Source organism: Diabrotica undecimpunctata, chromosome 10, assembly GCF_040954645.1.
Source record: "Diabrotica undecimpunctata isolate CICGRU chromosome 10, icDiaUnde3, whole genome shotgun sequence".
NCBI lineage: Eukaryota > Metazoa > Arthropoda > Insecta > Coleoptera > Chrysomelidae > Diabrotica > Diabrotica undecimpunctata.
In genome coordinates, this window is record NC_092812.1 from 3,848,507 (window position 1) to 3,869,969 (window position 21,463).

Below are 21,463 nucleotides of genomic sequence, written 5' to 3' on the forward strand. Positions count from 1 at the left end.
CCTAATTTGTTCATTTCTCTTACAAATGTTTTTTATTTTAAACACATAGAATTAAAATGTTTTACTTACATCAGACCAAATTTTTGTAATACACTTAATAAAATAAAATATTTAAATTCTTTAAACTTATTTAGATATAGGAAGATTTAGAAGCCACAGTACGTTTATGTACAATTTTAGTTAACACGATATTTACTAGTTGATAGTAATAACTCTATTTTAAATGAATACGTTGTGATTCACGGTCTGTTTTTTGTAACATTTTTATTTGTAAGAAAACCTGTTGTTACTATGTCAGTGAAATATTGCAACGCTGGTGAATTTAATTCAGTGGATCAAAAATGGACGTTTAGTTTAGTCCTTAACTTTTTCACATAGCACCATCTAGTATAATGTATATCAAACAAACAATGGTATATTAAAATCTATTGAGACAGAAAGAGTGGTGACATCTAGTGACTGTCTCAATTAGAATCAAACAAATTTATACATTGCGTTGGCTAACTAGTCCTATTTAAACAATGGTATTACTGTATTCAGAATTGCTAATTTTTTTAAAGAGCAATGTAAAAAGACTTCCGCATAATTCTACACTTACCCCTAGAATAAATGAGTTTGAATCATTTTAATTCTTGACTTCATTCTTATAGGGTTGATGGGTTTTAAATTATTTTTTTTAAGATTATTTGATTGATATTAAATTTTGTTAGGGGGGGGTTATGATACCCGTGACCCCCCCCCCTTGGATTCGCCACTGATCAGAGTTTGGTGTTAATATGGAGAGTCAACTAAATGTAAGACCAAATATTACCATGTCTGGATAGTATCTTGAGGTCTTTTTTGCTGGTTTTTTCCTCATGATTTTCTATGGGATCACTAACAGGAGAAATTGAATGTTAATATTGCATATGATTGATTTTATAAAGACAAATCACATGCTTTCATTTTTTTAACGGGTATTTCTTAGGTTAAAGTTAATTTCATGTAATCGAATAAATTATCTTTCAATTATGTAGTCCCAGGAATACAACTTAAAAATATTGACAATATCATTTTAAAATTATTAATTTAAAATGTAGGTATAGTGTAATATGTCGATATGAATGAGTCAGATAAAATTAAATTATTAAAAGAATTTTTTACCAAGTAACAAAAACAAAATTTGTTAATCCTCTATTGCATAAAGGACCCAAATGAGAACTCAAAATATTAAATTCCCGTAAGTATTTGCTATCGACAATTTTAACTGCGTACACATCTTATTCCCTCTTGGGAACATTTGTTCTTAGATGTGTAATGTATGTTGCTGATATACCCATCGGTTATTTGAATAGCAGTTCTGTTTGAAGTTACCCTGGAGTAGGTTGTTAGTGTAGCACGTGTATTTTATTTTCGAATATTAGATAAAAATAAGGTAAGTTTGGGAAATAAAAATTATATAAGTGTTGTAAGGATCTACTGATATATTGAAATAATATATTTACTTTGTTGTTGTTAGTATTTGACTCAAATTGTTACTGTTCCCGTACAGGAACATTGTGCCCTAAAGGTAGATTTTGACACTGAAAAAAGGAAATATTTTATAGTGTGTTTTTTGCAAGTTGGTAGATTTCTTTAATGCATTATTGGTTTAAATAAATTAATTTAAATAAACCTGAATTAAATTAAAAAAAATGGATGAATTTGAAAGTGTTTCAACAACATCGTTTCACAACAATAAAGCAAAAATCATTCAGCCCTATAAGTTATGACAAATTCCTTCGAAAAGTGAAGATTCAGTACTATCTGATGAAGATAGCGTTGAACTGTTAGATACACAAACCACCAGGGCTAGAGTAATCATTGAGAGGCAAGATTCTGATAAGAAAATGATGATTTATTAACCGATGAATTGGATACTGAACTACCTACGAAACAAAAATCTATCAAAAAAGTCATATGCCATGGCGTTCTTCAAAAACTGTACGAAATGTAGATGAACTGCATTTTGATGATAGTGAATTACTTCCAACCAACATATTGCAGCTCACTTCTCCTTACAAATTGTTTAGTTTTTTTTGACACCAGACTTTATAGTTAAGATAGTTCTACAAACTTGTATATACAGCTCTCAAACAAATCCAGAGAAGCCAATTACCACACGTCCTGTAGAAATTAAAAATTTTATTGGGGTTATTGCTGTGGATGTCTCTAATAAGACAACCTACTAAAAAGACGTTATTGGGCTCCGACAACAAGAATTTCACAAGTTGCAGACGTAATGCCTATCAATCGTTTTGCAACGATCAAAAGGTTTCTTCATTTTAGTAATAATTTAGAAAATACACGAAGTCTTGATAAAATCTTGCCCCTCATTGAACAAATAAAAAGATCGTGTTTGCAGATACCTTTAAAAGAACACTTATCTTGTGACGAACAAAGTTATATCGTTCAAAGGACGTTCAAGTATAAAGACATACAATCCCAAAAATCCTCATAAATGGGGCTACAAGATGTGGGTTCTCTCAGGAATCTCAGGATTTTCATATAATTTTTAAATTTTGGCTGGAAAAGATGGTTACACAGAATTGCCGAATGAAGTAAATTTGGGAGCTGCTAGTAATATTGTAGTTCAATTGGGCAGATAAATACCGTACAGTAATCACCACAAACTCTTTTACGATAACTATTTTTTAAGTATACCACTGGTGTCATATTTGTCAAAATGAGGCATACATTATATCGCAACAATCCGTACAAATCGAATTCTAAATTATAAAGGTTGGCAAAAGAAAAAAATTAAAAAATTACAAAGAGAAAGTATTCAGGAACACTCAGGTATACTTATCGTCATATAAAACTGGTACACTTTTTTTTTTCAATATAAATCTCTCTTCAGACTTATCACAATGCGCTCTTGCGCGTGTAAAAGGAGATAAGTCGGAAAATCAAGTTCTTAAGATATACCTAAGCCGCTGAAATATTGCAGAATATTATGACCATTTTATTAAGCGTTTTTCGTTATAATAAAGCATACAGTTTCTATTGTAAATGATTTTTATTCTAATAAAATAAAAAAAAAACAATGTTAAACCCAACATGTAACTCTTACTTAACAAAAAAAAAGTGAGTTATCTCAAATAACACAAAATGAAAAATACAGTTATATCCGTTTGCACATCGTCTTGAGTATAATTATCTTCAATATCTGGAAGCACTTCCTTTACGTCTTTGTTTGTTTGCGTCGGTAGGCTTTCATAAAACGGATGAAAAACGTCACTAATATAAGACAGCAATTCAATTATTTTTTTTTTTTCTTTTCTTTAGTAATGGGATTTGAAAACCTACATTTTTTTAAATGTTCTGTAGAACAAGCATTTTGCCCGCGTCTTAAATAGATCATATAGCTGAACGGTTCGTTTTCGTCGAGGGTCGTTTTATACGCAAATCTGCCATATTCCTTTTCATACATTAACTACAGACTGAGACAAACAAGAAACTGTATAAGACAACTAAACTCAGTGTTGTGGGATAAGAACATTACGATAAAGACAAAAAAGAGAATATATAACACCTTGACAAGAAGTATCCTGACATATGGGCCCGAAAACTGCACAATAAACAAGAGAAATAGAGGTAGAATAAGAGCAGTAGAAATGGAGTTCCTGAGGAGAAGCTGTAGACTTACAAAAAGAGACAGAATTGAAAACGCAGAGATTAAGCGGAGAATGGGAGTGCAATCAGACATAATCGACTATATAGAGGAGAAGAGACTATCCTGGTACGGCCACGTCAGAACAGCGGACAGAGGACGCTGGATAAACAAAATCACAGAATGGAACCCGATTGGAAGAAGAAAGAGAGGAAGACCCCGAAGGTCATTCAGAGATGAAATCGACGAGGCTATGGAGAAAAAAACCCTGGGAGATGGAGACTGGAATGACAGGGAAAATTGGAGAAAACGGTTGAGTGAAGGAAGACAGTGAAAACTGTGGAAATCCTTAGTAGTAGTAGTACATTAACCACTTCACGTCTTGCCACAAAAATCGATTTCCAGATTCGTCTAATTTATTAGTTTGTAAGATCTCCTTAAAAAATGCTGCAAAGTCATAGAAATCGTCTTTACCTTCTCGGTTACCTGGAATGGATTCTTATGGCCACATAATCTCACCAGCTGAACCCAATCACGCGGATGTTCAAATTTGTGTTCAAACTTCTTCTTTTTTTTTCTCAATTATGAAGTGATTTGTGTCATACTTCATATGAGTATGTCCTGGGGTCAAGAATTTATGATCTATGCATTTTAAATGAGATTGATTCATTAATATTAAAGACAGACACTAAAGGGGAATTTTTGTTCTGACCCCCACAAGTATCTGAGTAAAGCGTAACGTGTTTTATTGCCAGCGGTAAAGATTGAAGTTCATTATAGAGACATGAAGCAATCTGATTACAGTGTTACCAATGGCTGGGCATGGAAAGATGCACCTCCCTGTCAAAAATTATGCGATTTTGTCCAAAATTATGCGCTGTGTTGTAAAACGTGTGAAGCAATCAACAAACATCAAACAAACCTTATTTTTATGTCCTTACTGTCATCTGTCACGTCCTGTCAGTTGTCATTGTAATAGTGATTGAAAATCATGATTGAAAATGGATTGAAAGCGTGTCACAGTCACAAAACAAATAAACAAAATGGTAAATGATGGTAAACAAAATAAACAAGAAACTGAAAAGAAAATAAGTAGGATTGAGGTTTAATTTTTATTTGTTGATTTAAGAGTATGTTAACTGTCATATAAAAGCTTGGCTAGGTTAGAGTGCCTTAAAATGCGAAATGCCCAAAAAAAGTGTGTGATACTGGTACACCCTTGCCCTTGATGGTTATGTTATAACTTAAAAACAAGAATATGGCGCATCTAGACTGGATTAATTTTAATAGGTGAGTACATAATTATATATATTTTTATCCTATTTAACTACAATTCATTTGATTGTGGAACCTGTTCACTTTTTAATGCTTATATGGTACTAAGAATAAGAACTATTCCATCATCATAGGCATATGAAAATATGCTCTTAAAGTGGCAACTGGGAACTGCAAGGTTCTAGTAAAATATCTATGGAAACTGAATACAATAAAAATTATAATTATGACTCTTTCCTACATATTTGTAATACTTTTTTTATAATTATGTAGTTTAACTTTTTTTTATTTTATTTCAGAATACCTTATGTACTGTGTCCTGTGTCATGAGCAATTGATGAACCTGTCTAGTTCCTCCATGGTATTTTTCTATGTTTCCTAGAGACAACTTATTGTGGAAGGAGTTTACTTATGTGCTTTTGAGGATAACAATGATACTCCTGTTATTCATATCAGCAAAGAAAATGTACCTTTGCAATTGAAAACTGTTGCATATACCTCAGATCGGTAAAATGTGAATACAAAAAGAACATGTTCAACTAATTTGTCTTCCTCAGAAACTGAAGACATAAAAGTTTGCAAATTATTTGCCAAGTTATTTTCTTTACTTAAAATATTATCAGGAAAATAGGATATTTTGAAAAATATACATCATTTGTAATATTTTAGCTTTAATAATCAGTTATGAATGGTACTTACAAGTAAACAACAGATTAAATATCTTAAACTAATGTAAATTATTCTATTAAAACAAAAACATAGGTATACTTAAAGTAGAAACATACTATATTAAAATACAAGCTACTGATTGTCTTTCCATGTATTATGGCCTAGCATTTTTTTGGATGGTATGAATTTTAAGCAACCGCCATTCTTTTCAACTCCTGCTTTGGTTGCCAAAATAGCCTTTGCTGTTGAAGAGTTTAATAAATTCCGTTTGTCACTTTTTATGTTAAACAAATCACTAAATATACGTTCTACACTAGCATTAGAGAATGGCAAAACAGAAAGTAGCTGTAGCGTTTTTTTTAAATTCGGAAATAAAAAAGCATTAGCATCATTTTTTAAATTAAATATTTGAGACCAATATTGCTCACAGTCATCTGAATTTAAATTTAATTTTTCAAAGTCTAATAAAGCGTGTCTTCTCCATTCATTATCTAACTCCTGAATATTAACATATTCTTTTAAAATAGGGAATTGATTAGTTACACATTGTAATGATTTTATTTCAAAGCTTTGTGCAATTTTGGGATCCAATATTGAAATTATTTTATAGATAGGGTCGTTAAAGGTGAATCGATTTTTAATATTACTAACTAACTCTATATAGAATTCTAAAATACATTTAAAAAAACTATCAAATTCTTTTTGGTTCAAATTTGGCTTTTTTTTTAATTCTTTCAAGCTTTCTGTTGCAGCAACTCCTATATAAATATCATGTAAACTAACAAAATTTGTAGGGTTTTCATGGTTAAGTCTAAATATGTCGTTGGTTCTTTTTATTACAGACATCTTTATAAAATTAGAACACAGCGTTCTCAACAGAGTTTCAGTTTGTGGCTGAACCTTACAAAGAAGTGGTTTTTCTGACTGAAAGAGTAAATTGAAATCTGTCATTAGTCCTAAAGAATATGACATAAACTCTAGATACACCGGTGTGAACAAATTTGACATGGTTTCCAACATTGTTTCTGTTGTAATTGACGGGTCTTCAAATACATACTCTGTCAAATATGCTCTAAGTGGCTCATATTGCTCAAGTACTCTATCGACACATTCTTTAATAGATAACCATCTTGTTATGGCTGGAGAGAGTATCTTGTGAATTTTCACTTGAAAAAAATTTTGGAACTCTATAAATTTGTGTCTCCTCAAAGCACTCCTATTAAAATGACTGCCTATGTTCCGTAGCAGATCTTCCACATGCCTAGGTAATTTTAAACAGGCTTTTGATGTAGCTAAATGTGCCATATGACATGAGCATCTAATGCATACTATGTGTGGAAATTCTTCTTTTAACTTGGAAAATACAGAGTTAAACTCTCCAACCATAACATTGGTGGTATCTGATGAAAACCCTACAAAATTAGTCAGTGGAATATTCTTTGAAGTTAAACAGTTCTTTAGAATACCATATAAATCACTAGCTGTTGATCCATGAGCCTCGACAAGATCAAAAAATTGTGTTTTGGTTGAATTATTTTCATAAATTATAGTAGTGAATGCACATTGCTTTTTTACTGAAATATCAGTAGTTTCATCCATAACCAAAGAAAAAAAACATCCTGGCTCCCTTAATTTAATATATAGTTCTTCAAGAAAATTATACCCCAAGTTATTGCAAATAATTGACTTAGCTTTGGTTCGTTTTAAGTGTAATTGTTTAGCAATTTTCGAGTCATAACATATATTTTGAATTAAAGGAGTTAGGGTGTCTACTAATAAAAATGGCAGGTTATTGCTTGCCAACAAGGCACATAACTTTAACTCTGCCGTTTTTACAGCTACATCATCAGCATTTGGTTTATACAATTCAGTGAGTTTAGTATTGCTCGCCACTTTTGTCCAATTTAATTTATGCCTTTCACTTATTGAATGTTTTAGTAATACACTTTTATGAGCTACAATATCACAATCACATACCTTGCAATAGGCGTACTCATTACCCTCAGATGATGGTTGTTTTATTGATTTTTCTAACCAATTCTTAAACTGTGGTACACTTTTCCAAGAGCTGTTAAAAGTCTTCTTTTTTTCACTCTTTGATGCTTTCTCTATTTTTATTTTCTTTTTTGCTGGTGTAGGATCATTCTAAAAATATAATCATAATTTAGATGGTGTAAATCAATAAAATATTAGTCAAAGTCAAATACAAATGTATTTCACTACTGTAGTAGTTTTAAATCTTTCTCATATTATACCTAATTTCTGTAATTATATCTGATATTTGTAGTTTATAGTTTAATTTAATTATATTATCTATATAATTTTAATAAATAAATACGATATGAAGTCTGTGTTTTTATGTAATTTTTATAAAATTATCAATTGCTTCAATACATTACCATAGTATCGCCATTGTCACTCATAATATGAGAATGTGTGGGAGCAGGATAAATAGGGGAGCCTTCAACTTGATGACTGCAACCTGGCTTTTCTACATCAAGTGGTACTGGGGAATCTTTCTGCTTATTTGTCTCTGTTTCCTGATGTTTACTCTAAAAAACAATTTGCTTTATTAAAACACAAAATTTAATTTTAAGAAGCTTAAAAGATCTATACAAAATCTACTGAACTTTTACCTCTCATTCACAGCAGGTATATGTTGGTAATTTTGATTTTTGAAGAAGCATAAAGATATTGTAAACTATATGGTACTTAAAAAAACCAATAAGTACCATTAATTATTGTATAGGAAATGATTTTTTGATGTGAACAAAAAATAATTATTTTAAACTATTGAACATGCATCCTAGAAGGTACAAATTTAGTTATGGTTAATGCTTATGTGATTTCTCTATTATATATATATATATATATATATATATATATATATATATATATATATATATATATATATATATATATATATATATATATATATATATATATATATATAAATGATTGTAACTTTTAACTATTTTTTATATTTACCTTAAAACTGAAAAGCCACTTATCCATTTTCTATATATTTTTTAGTTTCTTTGCACAAACACAACACACAAAGTAACAGTTGAAGAAGTACACTTGAATAATTAATTTTTTTTTTCAATTTGTGCCTTATATTTATATATGTAATTTAATGTGAAATCCCTGTAAATACAAATGTGAAGTACCTACCTACTCAAATATATGTGATGTGAAACCTTTCCTTCAATGTGTATTGATTGGGTATTGTCAGATAGGGGGATTTTTCTGGTGAGAAATATTTGCTTGGGGAATAACAGGGCACTTTATAGTTAGATTCTTACTACAAAGAATGAAAAATGATTTTAATGTAAATGTTATTTATATTATACAAATGACCTTTTCCTTTTCAGTACCTTTCAATAATTGCTCCCTCCAAATAATGGTGAAATTTTTAAAACAAATTTATTTTTTGGTTTTGAGATATTTAATATGTCTTGGCAGACCTCACCCGCCTACTCCTGTTACTATGGGAAATTGAGATTCATATACTTGTTATGCAGTTTTTTTCGGTTTCTTACAAATTATTACATATATAGAAATTATTACATTTTATGATCTGACAAAGTAAGGAATAGAGATTCCTATAATTTTGTTAGATACACTTCTAGATGTTAACCTATGGTATTATTCTATGGCCTCATGAATGTTGCTGCTGTCAATTCGTTCGAATTATAAAAAAAACAATTCAGAAGAATTTAAACATTGCTGAAAAATATTTGAAAGATTTAGGAATATGACAAAATAAAATATGAGGAAAGCTTTGAACCCTCATTTAGCTTGAGTTGTACAACAACCAGCATTACACTTATCAAATACCCCTATACCAGGCCCATTAGAAATGACCACCAATAAAAAAAAGAAATTGCAAATACTAAAAAAGATAGAAAACGCGATATTTTTGCACATTTTGTCTGTCCTGGTTGTGTATGGAGAACATTGTAGCATGTTGCTCTGAATGCACAGAGAACAATTTGGAGTAAAATTCAAAGTTGTATTTTGAGCAGAGAATTTTTCTGTTTATTGTTATAACCAAATTTGTGTAGGTTAATATTTGTATTTTAATAAAACATCTGTAGGAATTTTGGAAAACATTTGTTTACCAAGTGCTAATAAAAGTTAAACAAAGCAGAAAATTAAAGGTTTTAGATTAATTCCTATATTTTTTGAAAAATAAAACAACAAAAATAGAATAACATAAGGTCCTTAAGTAATAGACACGTAAACCGACAAAATACTTAAAAACATTATGTGAATGTTATCTGAAATTTGTAAGTCATTTAAATTTTGGTCCTGATGGACTCCACAGGTGACTTTTTCAGACCACCCGTCCACTCCCGGGTTAACCCTAAACCACTCTTAATGAAGGTGACTCAGGTGGCCGAAAATCAATTTTTACATGTTGTAAATTTATTTTCGATATAATGCCGCCATAGAATGGAAATTTTCTTCCATAAAGTAATTTTTATTTGCTAAAGTTAATGCTGTATAACTATAAAATGTCAGGTCAGTACAAACATCTTTTTTTAAAGGAAAAAAGAAGACGCGGACTCTTCTTATAAACGTTGTAAGCTGTGGCTTGGCCTTGGCTTTTTCTTTTGCTTAGCTGGATTATGCGAAATTGTGCGATTTTATGAAGGATGCGAAAATTATGCGCTGGGAATTAAATTATGCGCAAATCGCATAATTATGCGCCGATTGGCAACACTGTCTGATTAGCACCCCTTGCCGAAAGAGTCTCGTACCACATGTAACAAATTGCTTAATTGCTATTACATTGATGCAAGGTCAAATTGTATGTCCAAAGTTGCCGCTTGTAAAAAGCAATAGACGTCGTTATATCTGGTGTTGGCAGACATTGCTGTAAATCAAACGAATAGACTATTTTGGAGTCATCTTTGGCAGCTTCTTCCTTATCCTTGCGTGTAGCGGCGTAACCATTTTCAGCTTCTTCCATGTGTTTGTCTAACGTTTTTCTTAAATCTTCTTTAGCTTCTGCACTATGTTTATTTTGAACTAGGGCCTTGTATTATCGCTAGGGATAGTAGTAAGGGATACTTATCGTAGTATCCCTTACTAGGGATATCGACACGTATCCTTTTTAAACTTTTTAATAGAAATATTTATAGTATGAAACACAGATTCGTATACCTTACGGCCGACGGGATTTCGTGATGATATCCATTTTTTATATTCTTCGTATAGTCTAGTCACTGTATAAAATAAAGGCAAAAATCGTTTGTCGTTTTTTTGTCGACAGTAGTGGCTTACGTAATTCGGAATAGATAATGTTGCTTTATTAACATGATATTTTCTTCACTTTTTTTGTTGGGAGGTCCGTGTCTGCCTCGTTTATCGTCATATGCTATACCTGAAGAATTTGCTTTACGCAAAACATTTGCGATAAAGTTATTAGATAAATCAAAAATTTTTTGAAAACATCTTCTGCAAAAATATTTTTTTCTATTAGCTTCACTCACTTTTTGAGTTTTTTTTAATTTTTTTTGCTGATAAAACAAACAGTATAAGCTACTCGTTTGTTATAACTATCCATATTCCAAAATTCATTGAATAGTAGTTGTTGAGTTTTTTCATCTACTTTTGTTGAACAACTTTTGCGACAATTCATAAGTTTTTCAGATTTACGACCTCGCACAATTCTATCTGTTTTAGTGGTATAAGAATTTCCTGAATTTTTGTTACTTTTTCTTATTTTTGTAACTTCTCTACTGTCTCTTTTAATAATTGTTCTACCTCGTTTACGCTTTGCAGGAGGCTCTGCGTAAGAGACTCTGAGGCTCTGAGACTTTCATAAGCGTCTTCATGCAAAGCAATTCTTTTATTGTCAGCTTGTAAAATGTTGTCACACTTTTTTTTATTGTCATTTCGCCTCACTTTTTGTTTAATTTGCATATCACTGTCTGAATCTGTATCGGATGGATTTGGCATGTAAGTATTATCAGCAATGCTGTCGTCAGATCCAAACAAATTGTTGTCGCCTTCTTCATCAGAAGCCAACTCTGCAATGACAATAAACGAAGCTGTATAAGTTAAAATCAGCTTGAGGAATGAAATAGCAAAAAAAGTAAAGAATGTATGGAATACGTACCTGAAGAATAAGATATTAATTCGTGTTTTGAAGTGCTAGGCCTTGGCTCCAAACTGCTACTTTCTAAAACAAAAATACCAATTGTACAAATAATCATCGTTACACATATTTGGACATTTAAAAATATCAAAAATATTTTCATCATACTCACCATTATCATCTTTCCTGTTGAAACATAATTCAAGCATATAACGGCCACGTGAAGACGACATAACCTTACTTTTGAAAAGCGTTTACTAAATCGGTTTGTTAAGTTAAAACTATAATAACGTTACTACACTTCCAGTACTTCACTATCACCACACAATGTGAATAGAAAGCAAAACCTTTCAAACAGTATACTTAGAATATGAAATGTATCCTAGAAAGCACCAAAATAATAAAATTTGTGTAGGTACAATAATATAGGTACCTAGGTAACCACTGCTCACTTTGTGTACATTGAGTTAAGTCGAGGGAATCAATTGGCGCCAAACACAAAAAAAGTGTAATATGAGATACCTCGAAGTATCTCCAGCGGCATTAAAACGTTTGTACTCATTCATTTTAGCACAATATACGTTGACTGGTAACAAAGCTAGTGTTTCACATATATCCATTTACCCTAATTACATATTGGTATAGCATGATCTTCTGTGAAGTTATCTCATTTAACACTTTTTGGGACTTATCTCCTTTTACACGAGCAAGAGCGAATGGTTTGTAAATCAATTCGTTGTTGCCACCACAGATAACGGAATTGCTCTAAATCTAATTAAGTATTATTTTTATCAATAACTACAAAAACCCGTAGATATCTAATAAATTTAATAACCAGGGAGAGGGTTGAGTTAATGTCTAAAATGTAGGCACTTTAAACGTAGGGTATGGGCACACGGAACATTGGAATGCATCTACTGTAATTTTATACTTCAATTACCTACCTAATATAAACTGTATTTTATGTCAATAAGATTAGTAACAGCCAAAGTACCAAGATAAGTTTATTATTTATTACATGAACGATAAATGTGAAAAACTAACATTATACTTTATCCTACGTAGATTATAAACCATAAAATATCCGGGACGAAAAAACGCTTTTTAAAACGTGACAGTATTACATTACAATCCAATATATCACTGCAACGTTCCTTAAGGAGGTTGAATTAACACCCAATTATAATCCGCTTTTATCTATAAATAGACTATTACTTTTTTACATTATTATGTGTAAAATGTAAACAAGAAGAAACCTTCACCTACCCGTAGAGATCCATATGTTTTTAAAAATTAAATGATTTGCGGTATATAAATGATAATGAGAATAAAATTATCCGAAGTAAGATACCATTGTCTGTCTTAAAAAATCCACTTATAACTGAAAAATGTTCGAGCGAAAAATCGAACGTATCCGAACGATCAAAAATAAAAATTAAACAAAAAAAACATATAAATCTCCAGGCCCAGTTCTTGACGACTTATTTAATCACTTGCCATCAGTCAGATTTGACAAGTTGGAAGTTCGAGTCAAGCGGTCGAACAGTGCGGACGTGTTTTGGAAGGAGCAACCAGCCAGGTAGTCAGTCAAGGGAGAGAACAACCGCGTAGGTCCCTTGGACGGCACCCAGTAAATCATTCTGGCAGCGGTCAGACGGTGGCAAAAAACAGAGTCTACTGTGTAGAATTTTTCTCAAATTGTATGAACCTTTTGTTCACTGCCTTACGGCGATATGAGTGAATCTCCCTTCCCTGAAAGTGATGTCACGCAGGTGGCATTACGAGCCACCGAAGCAGAATAAACGGCATCGGACCCCAGGAGACTCCTCTGATGAAGAGGAGGACGCCAAGAGAGCGAAAGAAATGGCAGAAGCGAACGATTTGAGTAGGTCAGTCAATGCATTGACCGAAAAAATAAAAATCATGAAAGAGGAAAACCGCATCCGTGAAGAGAACCTTCTAGCTCAGATGACTGAGCTAAGAAGAAAAAACCAAGAGAAGGACAGGGAGGTCAAAAAATTGACAAACAAAATCTTGGATCTAATGGACGAATTGACCAGGCAAAGAAACACAACAAAGCCACAAAAAGAAATGGAAAACTTCCCAGAACCGACCAAAAAGGAGGCGAAAAAAACGACTGAAAATCCGGGGAAAAACGAATTCGAAGTCAGAAAAGAAGAACAAAACAAAAAAGATCCAAGTTATACCTATCATAACAGAGGAAACCGACAATATGGAAACTAATGCCGGATGGCATACAGTACAATACACTGCTGAAAAGACTGCCAAACCTGAAAAGGTTAAAGAAGACGCACTAAAACAAAGCGTAGCGGAGAAGCAAACACAGCTGATCCAAAAACGCAAAGAAGCGGAGATGGATAAAACCATCAAGAACAGACAAAAGAAAAGAAAAGAACAACAGGAAAAGAAAAGGAACCACAGCCTTCCACTAGCAAATCGGTGGAAAAACCCGACAAAAATCATGAAGAAGTTGCCTCTACAAAACAACAACATCAGCGGATACTTCAAAAAGCCGCAGCGAAGAAAATAATATCTGCAAATAAATTTGCAAGATACGGCAGGTCCATAGTCATACAGACTAAGACTAGAGAAGATTACCTCGAAATGGTAAGGCTTCTAGAAAACCACACACCACCAGTGGACTTTATCGCTTATCCTATCGACAACGATATGATGAAAAGAGTGATAATAAGAGGATTGTCCACGAATACCGATACCACAACAATCCTAAACGAGATTATAGACAAAGGAGTAGAGGCAACGAAAGTAGTAAACATGATTTAGAAAAGGGCTGATAAAAAACCCCTACCGATGTTCATGGTTACGATAAAGGTAGACGAGGACCAAAAAATGAAGAGCATCTCTGACCTATGCTACATGAGGATACATGTAGAGGACGAAATCAAAAACAAAAAAGAAACCATCCAGTGTTATACCTGTCAAGGTTTCTACCACAGTTCTAAAGCGTGTCATTGTGGCACAAGATGCGTAAAATACGGAGAAAATTATCTGAGCAGCGAGTGCGGCAAGGACAGGACAACTGAACCGAAATGCGCGAACTGTGGTGAAGCTCACACCGTGAATTACTGCGGATGCACAACGTCACCGAAAAAGAAAGCCACCCCACAACAACAAAAAGGTAGGCCCGTAAACACCAGCAACACCACACAAAAAGGTGTTATCCGTGTTACAGCTTCAACACGGATTTTAACGCCAAAATGGCACAATTCTCCAATATGCTGGAAAATATGACTCAGGTGATGACAGCCATAAGTAACATAGGTCATATATGCTAGAACACCATTTGGAGGATCTTCGCATTGGGTCTTGGAACTCAGGTGGGCTTTATACAAAAATAAATTTTCTGGACGAATTTTCCAACAGACTGGAACTAGATATCATAAAACTTTAAGAAACAAAACTAGTGGAAAGGAAAGGAACAAAATTTCCAGGTTATGATATCTACAGAACCGGCCATAGAGGAAACTCAGGAGGAACGGCCATTATGGTCAAAAAGGGAATCAAACACCAAACCATCCCTACACCGAATGGCTTGGTCACAATGGTAGCCACGATAGTCCGGCTTACCACAGGAAACGAGACACTAAAAATCATCTCAGCTTACGTATGACCAAATGACCCTATCTTTGATGAAGATCTAAGCCTCATATTGGACTCAGACTCTATGTTTGCATGTTAATAATGTTGCATCGGCTAACCGAAGATAAACTTTGCGAGCTCGCAAACATGTCAAAGTGTGATGAGTGCATATCAGAAACAGAAAACAATACAAGTAGTGAAAGTGAGGAAGAAAGTATTGATGGTTCTACTGTTCCATTCTACGTACATTATTCTGTAGAACCTTCTGTAACAGTTCCTTTAAAAGACGGTAATATCCAGTGGTCTCTCGATCCTCCTTATCAACGAGGTCGTTTTTTCATGACCAATGTTATAAATATTGCTTCATGAGCTACAAGGTACGCATGTGCACGAATTTTTAATATCAAAAATTTATTTGACGCACTATTTTCTGACATAAATATGACCAACATGGAAGGACAGCGTGTTTTTGGAATCAAGTAGAAAGACTTGAATAAAATTGGTTTTCAAGTATACATTGGCCTTTTATTGTTAGCTGGAGTAGTCCCACGGCGAATCAACTAGAAGTTTGTGGAATGAAGAAGCGGGTCGTAGTGTATTTCGAGCAACAATGTCCATGAAAGTATTAACAAAAATTTCGCAAGTAATACGTTTTGATAACAAGACTACTAGACAGGATAGAAGACGTACTGATAAACTTGCTTCAATACGTGAATTTTGGGGAAAATGGGTAGAATATCTACCAACATTTTTTAACTCTGATGGAAATGTTACCGTCGACGAACAATTAGTTGCCTTTAGAGGACGCTGTCCCTTTAAAAAATACATTCCAAGCAAACCAGCAAAATATGGAATAAAAATTTGGGTTTTATGTAACAGTAAAAGTTCGTATGCTCTAAAATAGTAGATCTATACAGGAAAAGAAGCAGGTGCCGCGCCGAAACGGAATCAGGGAATGCGTGTGGTGTGCGACTTGTGTAGTGATTTGAACGGCCACAATATTATTTGTAATAACTTTTTTACATCATACAATTTAGGACAACTTCTTCTAAAAAGAAAAAATACAATGCTGGCGACTATAAGAAAAAATAAGCGAGAGCTTTCAGCACAAATTGCGAATAAAGAAGTTCATAGTTTGTCTTTTTACTTCACGCTCAAGATACCACTGTTGTAACTATATTCCTTAACACTAGAAAGTCGGGCTTAGCATACCTACCTAGAAAGCCCGAAGGGATCATTTTGGCCCCAAGTTCCTAAATCAATAAAAAACAAGTTTAGAATTAACTATTTATTTGGGAATAAACAAAAAATAAAAATAAACAGTTTTAAGAAATTATATAAACTCTTGACGATAGAATTTGATTTAATTTTTTAGTTTCATTTTAAACATTTGGAACACCATACAGTTTGCAGTTTTTGGCATTTGCCACACATTGCCTTGTTACAGCCGTGGCACTTGGAAGTATGATTTCCTTTACAAAACATTTTTAACTGACATTTTTTTCTTTTTTGGCTAGTAACAGTGCTGGTGGTTGGTAAATCCGGTGGTGCTGGGTATAGAACCAGATTTCGGGAGGCAAGGTATGGAGCCCGTAATTCTTCACACAGCTGAAGAATAAACTTACGACGACTGATTTTACTTCCAGTAACTTCTTTATAAATAATCCATGCATTTATTGCTCCTAAGTCAAGAATGTTATAAAACACGTGCATTGGCCATCGTCTTAAAGCAACTTTTGTAGTATAAAGACGCGCCATTTGGTCCACTACATCAACCCTGTATTTTGTTTTATTATAAAAACTTACTGTTTGAGGAAGTTTTTTTCCATCGACAGCAACATCCACTGATTGATGTAATGAGCTCAACAAAAGCACATTTTTGTAACTCTTTCCTTGGTATGCAGTAAGTGTTATCTTTTCGTCGCTCTGGAATATATGGGTAACATATAATTCTCTATTTTTACTCTTTACGCTTAGAGGAACTTCCTTTCTGTTGCGATTCAAAGTACCCACAAGACTTATTGATTTTTTTTGCAATGCCTTGGCCAATTTTAACAATGTAAAGTAGTTATCTGTCGTAACATTTTTGCCCTTTCCCAGTTGATTTTCCATTAACCGCAAAACAACATGTTCACCAACACTTGTATCTTTCTTGCTTAGATGATTAGTGCCAGTATAAGGGTAACCATTTACAATATATTTTGATTCAACGCATGTCAAAAGCCAAAATTGTATGCCAAACTTATCCGGCTTATTTGATATGTACTGTGTGAACGGGCACCTGGCTTTAGAAGACAGTAGTTGTTCGTCCACAGTAAGGTTTATTCCCGGTTTGTAACATGCACCACTATTTTCTACAAATCCATTCCAAACCGCAGAGGCTAGAGCAAATTTGTCGGTTTTCAATCGTTCAGATCTCGTTTGCTTTATGTCAAATCTGAGACATTTTATAATATCCTTGAATCTGTCTCGTGACATAGTTTGCCTAAAAAACTTAGGACCCCATACTGTTGACCACAAGCTGTTGGTTACGAAATTTTTGGCGCCGTAGACTCCTCTTGCGTACATAATAGCAAGGGCAGCCTCCAGTTCTTCCAAAGTTATAGTCCATGTGTCATTTTTCAAACATCAATGTGCTTCTGCAATAGTGCATTCTTTTATATGACGTAACATGCTGTCGTTGATTATTAGATGCCAATCACTTACCACACAATTGTTCCTCACGTTCCTTTTTGCATACGACGTAGGACCTGATTCCTCTCGATAAATGTTGTGCTGAGCGCGGCGTCCTGTAATGAGCAAACATTCGATAAATATGAAGATACTAAAAATCATAATCTTACCAGGTACTGATCCAGAATCAATAACTTTCCACGTTGTTCCGTCTTTCGATTGTTCGGTGTCTCCGATTGAAATAGTTTTCCCTTGTTGACCTCTTTTTCTCTTGTGACTTGGCTTAGATGCACTTGGATTCACGATAAAATTAGCTGACTCGTGCTGTTGAGTTGTAGAAGCAGTGTTTACATAAGTTGGTGAGTCTTGTACAATAAAACTTTTTAACTGCTCTGAAGCATCAGAGTCACTTGAATCATTATTTTGTGGTGGTACGTATTGTTCATCGTCTGACTCATTATTTTCTGCAAATTCACATTCACCTCCCGAAACATCTTCTTGTATTTTTCGTATTTCTTCAAGAAGTTCAAGCTCTGATAGTTCACGACGAGACATCTTTACAGTCGTCTTGAATTTTCACAATTGAACGAATGTTTCAATATTCTAGAAACGAGAGTCAGCAGAACCTAATAAACCGCTCATTAAACAAAATACTTTCAAGGAACAAACAGTATGTAACAAAATACCTTCTAGGAATAAACGTACATAAACATAATTTTATCCATCCGACAGAAAGTTAAAAGAAATCGTCAAATTTCCGAGAAAACGATAATAATTAATACAGGGCCAGTTTGGCCCCTTCAGACTTCTATGGTAGGTTTGTTAGAAAATCCATTTAATAAGTTTAGTAAATAATATTTTTTTGCGTCAAATAAGACTTTTTGTCAAAATATTAAAAGTCATAAAATATGAAATTATTATTGTGTCAAATAAAACAACTACAATAATTTCAAATCGCAACAGGGGCCAAATTGGCCCCTCCGACTTTCTAGTGTTAAAAGAATAAAAATGTAAAAATGACAAAAAGCCCTAAATTATTTTAGAATACAATTCCAGTAAGGGAGCAGTGGATACTCTAGATCAGTTTGTTGGTACATATAAGACATGTAAGAAGAAGAAAAATCGCAGGCCTGTGATTTTTTTTATAATATGCTGGACATTTCTGCCTACAACGCATTCGTTTTATGAACCTCAATAAATCCATAATGGAACACCAACAAACTTACAAAACGTCGATTTTTTCTTGAGGAATTAGGAAAAATACTGGTGAAACCACTTATCCTTTCCAGGAAAAATTTACCAAGAACTAAAGATTCACAAGAACTGGTAAAAAGAACACGAAAAGAAGCGAGTAGAGAAGATGGAAATTATATTAAACCGTCTATGGACAATCCAATTTAGCATGCTAAACGAGCACGCTGTAAATTTTGCTCTAAAACGATAACAAGACTAATCTTTTAGTCATAGTACATTTGCATAGTTGTCTCGAACGGTACAACAGGGTTATGACAACATTATGCCATTCCTGGTCTTAAGCCAATCGTTTTCTATACCATTTAAGACGATTATGTCGCTGTTCAGGGGCAAGAAGTAGTATATATATTTAGTTAGTATATATTCGCAGTATTTTCTTATTCTTTCTTTTATTTTTTAAAATTTTTTCGAATTTACATGTGAAAAGAAAATATGTGTTCAAATTTAATTTAATTTTTATAGGTAACTATTAAGTAATAATAATTATGTAACAATAAAACACTGAAAACTTTGTTTTCAAAACTTCCACAAAATTTATTTTAAATTCTTATCACTACAGCTGTTTCGGCTGATTGCCTTTCTCAAGTGATCTGTTTTTGGCATGGGTTTACACTTTATAGTCTCTAATGAAATAGGTTAAGGAGGGGAGAACTGTTTGTCTCAAGCTGGTCATTCAGAATTATATCTGTGTTTTTTAACTTGTTGATTTCCATAGATTCTAACAAAGATAGCTTAAGGCCTTTATTTTGAATGTGTAGAATTTTAAATTCGTCAATAAAAGAATGATTATGTCTTAAAATTCAACACATTCAAAATAAAGGCCTTAAGCTATCTTTGTTAGAATCTATGGAAATCAACAAGTTAAAAAACACAGATATAATTCTGAATGACCAGCTTGAGACAAACAGTTCTCCCCTCCTCAACCTATTTCATTAGAGACTATAAAGTGTAAACCCATGCCAAAAACAGATCACTTGAGAAAGGCAATCAGCCGAAACAGCTGTAGTGATAAGAATTTAAAATAAATTTTGTGGAAGTTTTGAAAACAAAGTTTTCAGTGTTTTATTGTTACATAAAATGAATTTCCATCAAGTAACGGTCGAATCCATCAATTAATAATAATTAAATTTACTAATATAAATCATTCAATTTTGTTTGTTTCATTACACACTTATCTGACTTTTCAGTCACAATTTTGAAATATATGACTTACACGGTAAATTGTATGAAACTAATATCACAGTTTTATAAACTGAGCATGCGCGAGTAGTCAATACTTGCAGCTGAAATTTAAGTTAAGTCAGATTCACATAATATAAGGAATCATAAAACACTCCTATTTTAGACAGTATATTTTATGAAGCCTCGGAGGGCTCAATCAAAAAGGGAATTCTATTGACAACCGATTACCATGATTGGTCTCACATTTAATGAACGAGTAGATTCTCGTAGAAGCAGCTGAAAAATTACTTACCCTTTCTCAAAATTTCTTGAAGTATTCAGGGAATCCCAATGAGGGAGAGTAAGAAACTCATCGCCTTGGATAAGATTAAAGTTTCTTCTTCTAGTGCCGTCTCCACTAATGAAGGTTGGCTCTAAAACGATAACAATTATATATAATATATAAATTCGTCTCTATCTTCTACTTTGCTTAAGAGCGTCTGTGTGTTTAACCCGGTCCAGTCGCGAATGTTTTTTAGCTAGATTTGTCGTCTACCAGGACCCCCTTTTCCGTCGATTTTACCCTTTATAATCAGCTGCAACAACTCGTACTTATTATTTCTAAGTATGTGCCCCATATATGCTGTCTTTCGCCTTTTAATGGTGGTCAAAAGTTTTCTGTCTCTTTCCATTCTATGGAACACCATTTCGTTCGTACTATGACCGGTCCATGGTATCTTCAAAATTCTTTTTAAAAGCCACATCTCAACAGCTTCCAGTTTTCTCATCAAATCAACATTAACAGTTCAGACTTCAACACCCTATAGAAGAATAGAGTGGATATAAAATTTTACCATCCGATATGGGATTTCCAGATTGAGTCTTTGGTTACTCAGAAATTTCCTTATCTTCAAAAAGGCTGTCCTTGATTGCTCTATTCTTGAGCGAATTTCTGATTTCGGATTCAGATCTTCCGTAATCCAGACTCCTAAGTATTTCATTTTGCCCATTTTTTATCTGGATCCTTGTAATGACTTTGCTCCTTTTACTGATAACCATGGTTTTTGTTT

General features: G+C 33.2%; 1 protein-coding gene across 1 annotated transcript; it reads right to left on the reverse strand.

Annotated features, from left to right (window-relative positions):
* Window positions 1-5,707: 5,707 nt before the first annotated feature.
* On the reverse strand, window positions 5,708-8,679 carry LOC140452049 (uncharacterized). The gene is made up of 3 exons (XM_072546080.1): window positions 8,564-8,679; window positions 7,975-8,127; window positions 5,708-7,720 (listed from the first exon to the last, which is right to left on the reverse strand). The coding sequence occupies exons 1-3, from the start codon at window positions 8,588-8,590 to the stop codon at window positions 5,708-5,710; spliced, it is 2,193 nt and encodes a 730-aa protein (XP_072402181.1). The 5' UTR covers window positions 8,591-8,679.
* Between the last annotated feature and the right edge of the window lie 12,784 nt (window positions 8,680-21,463).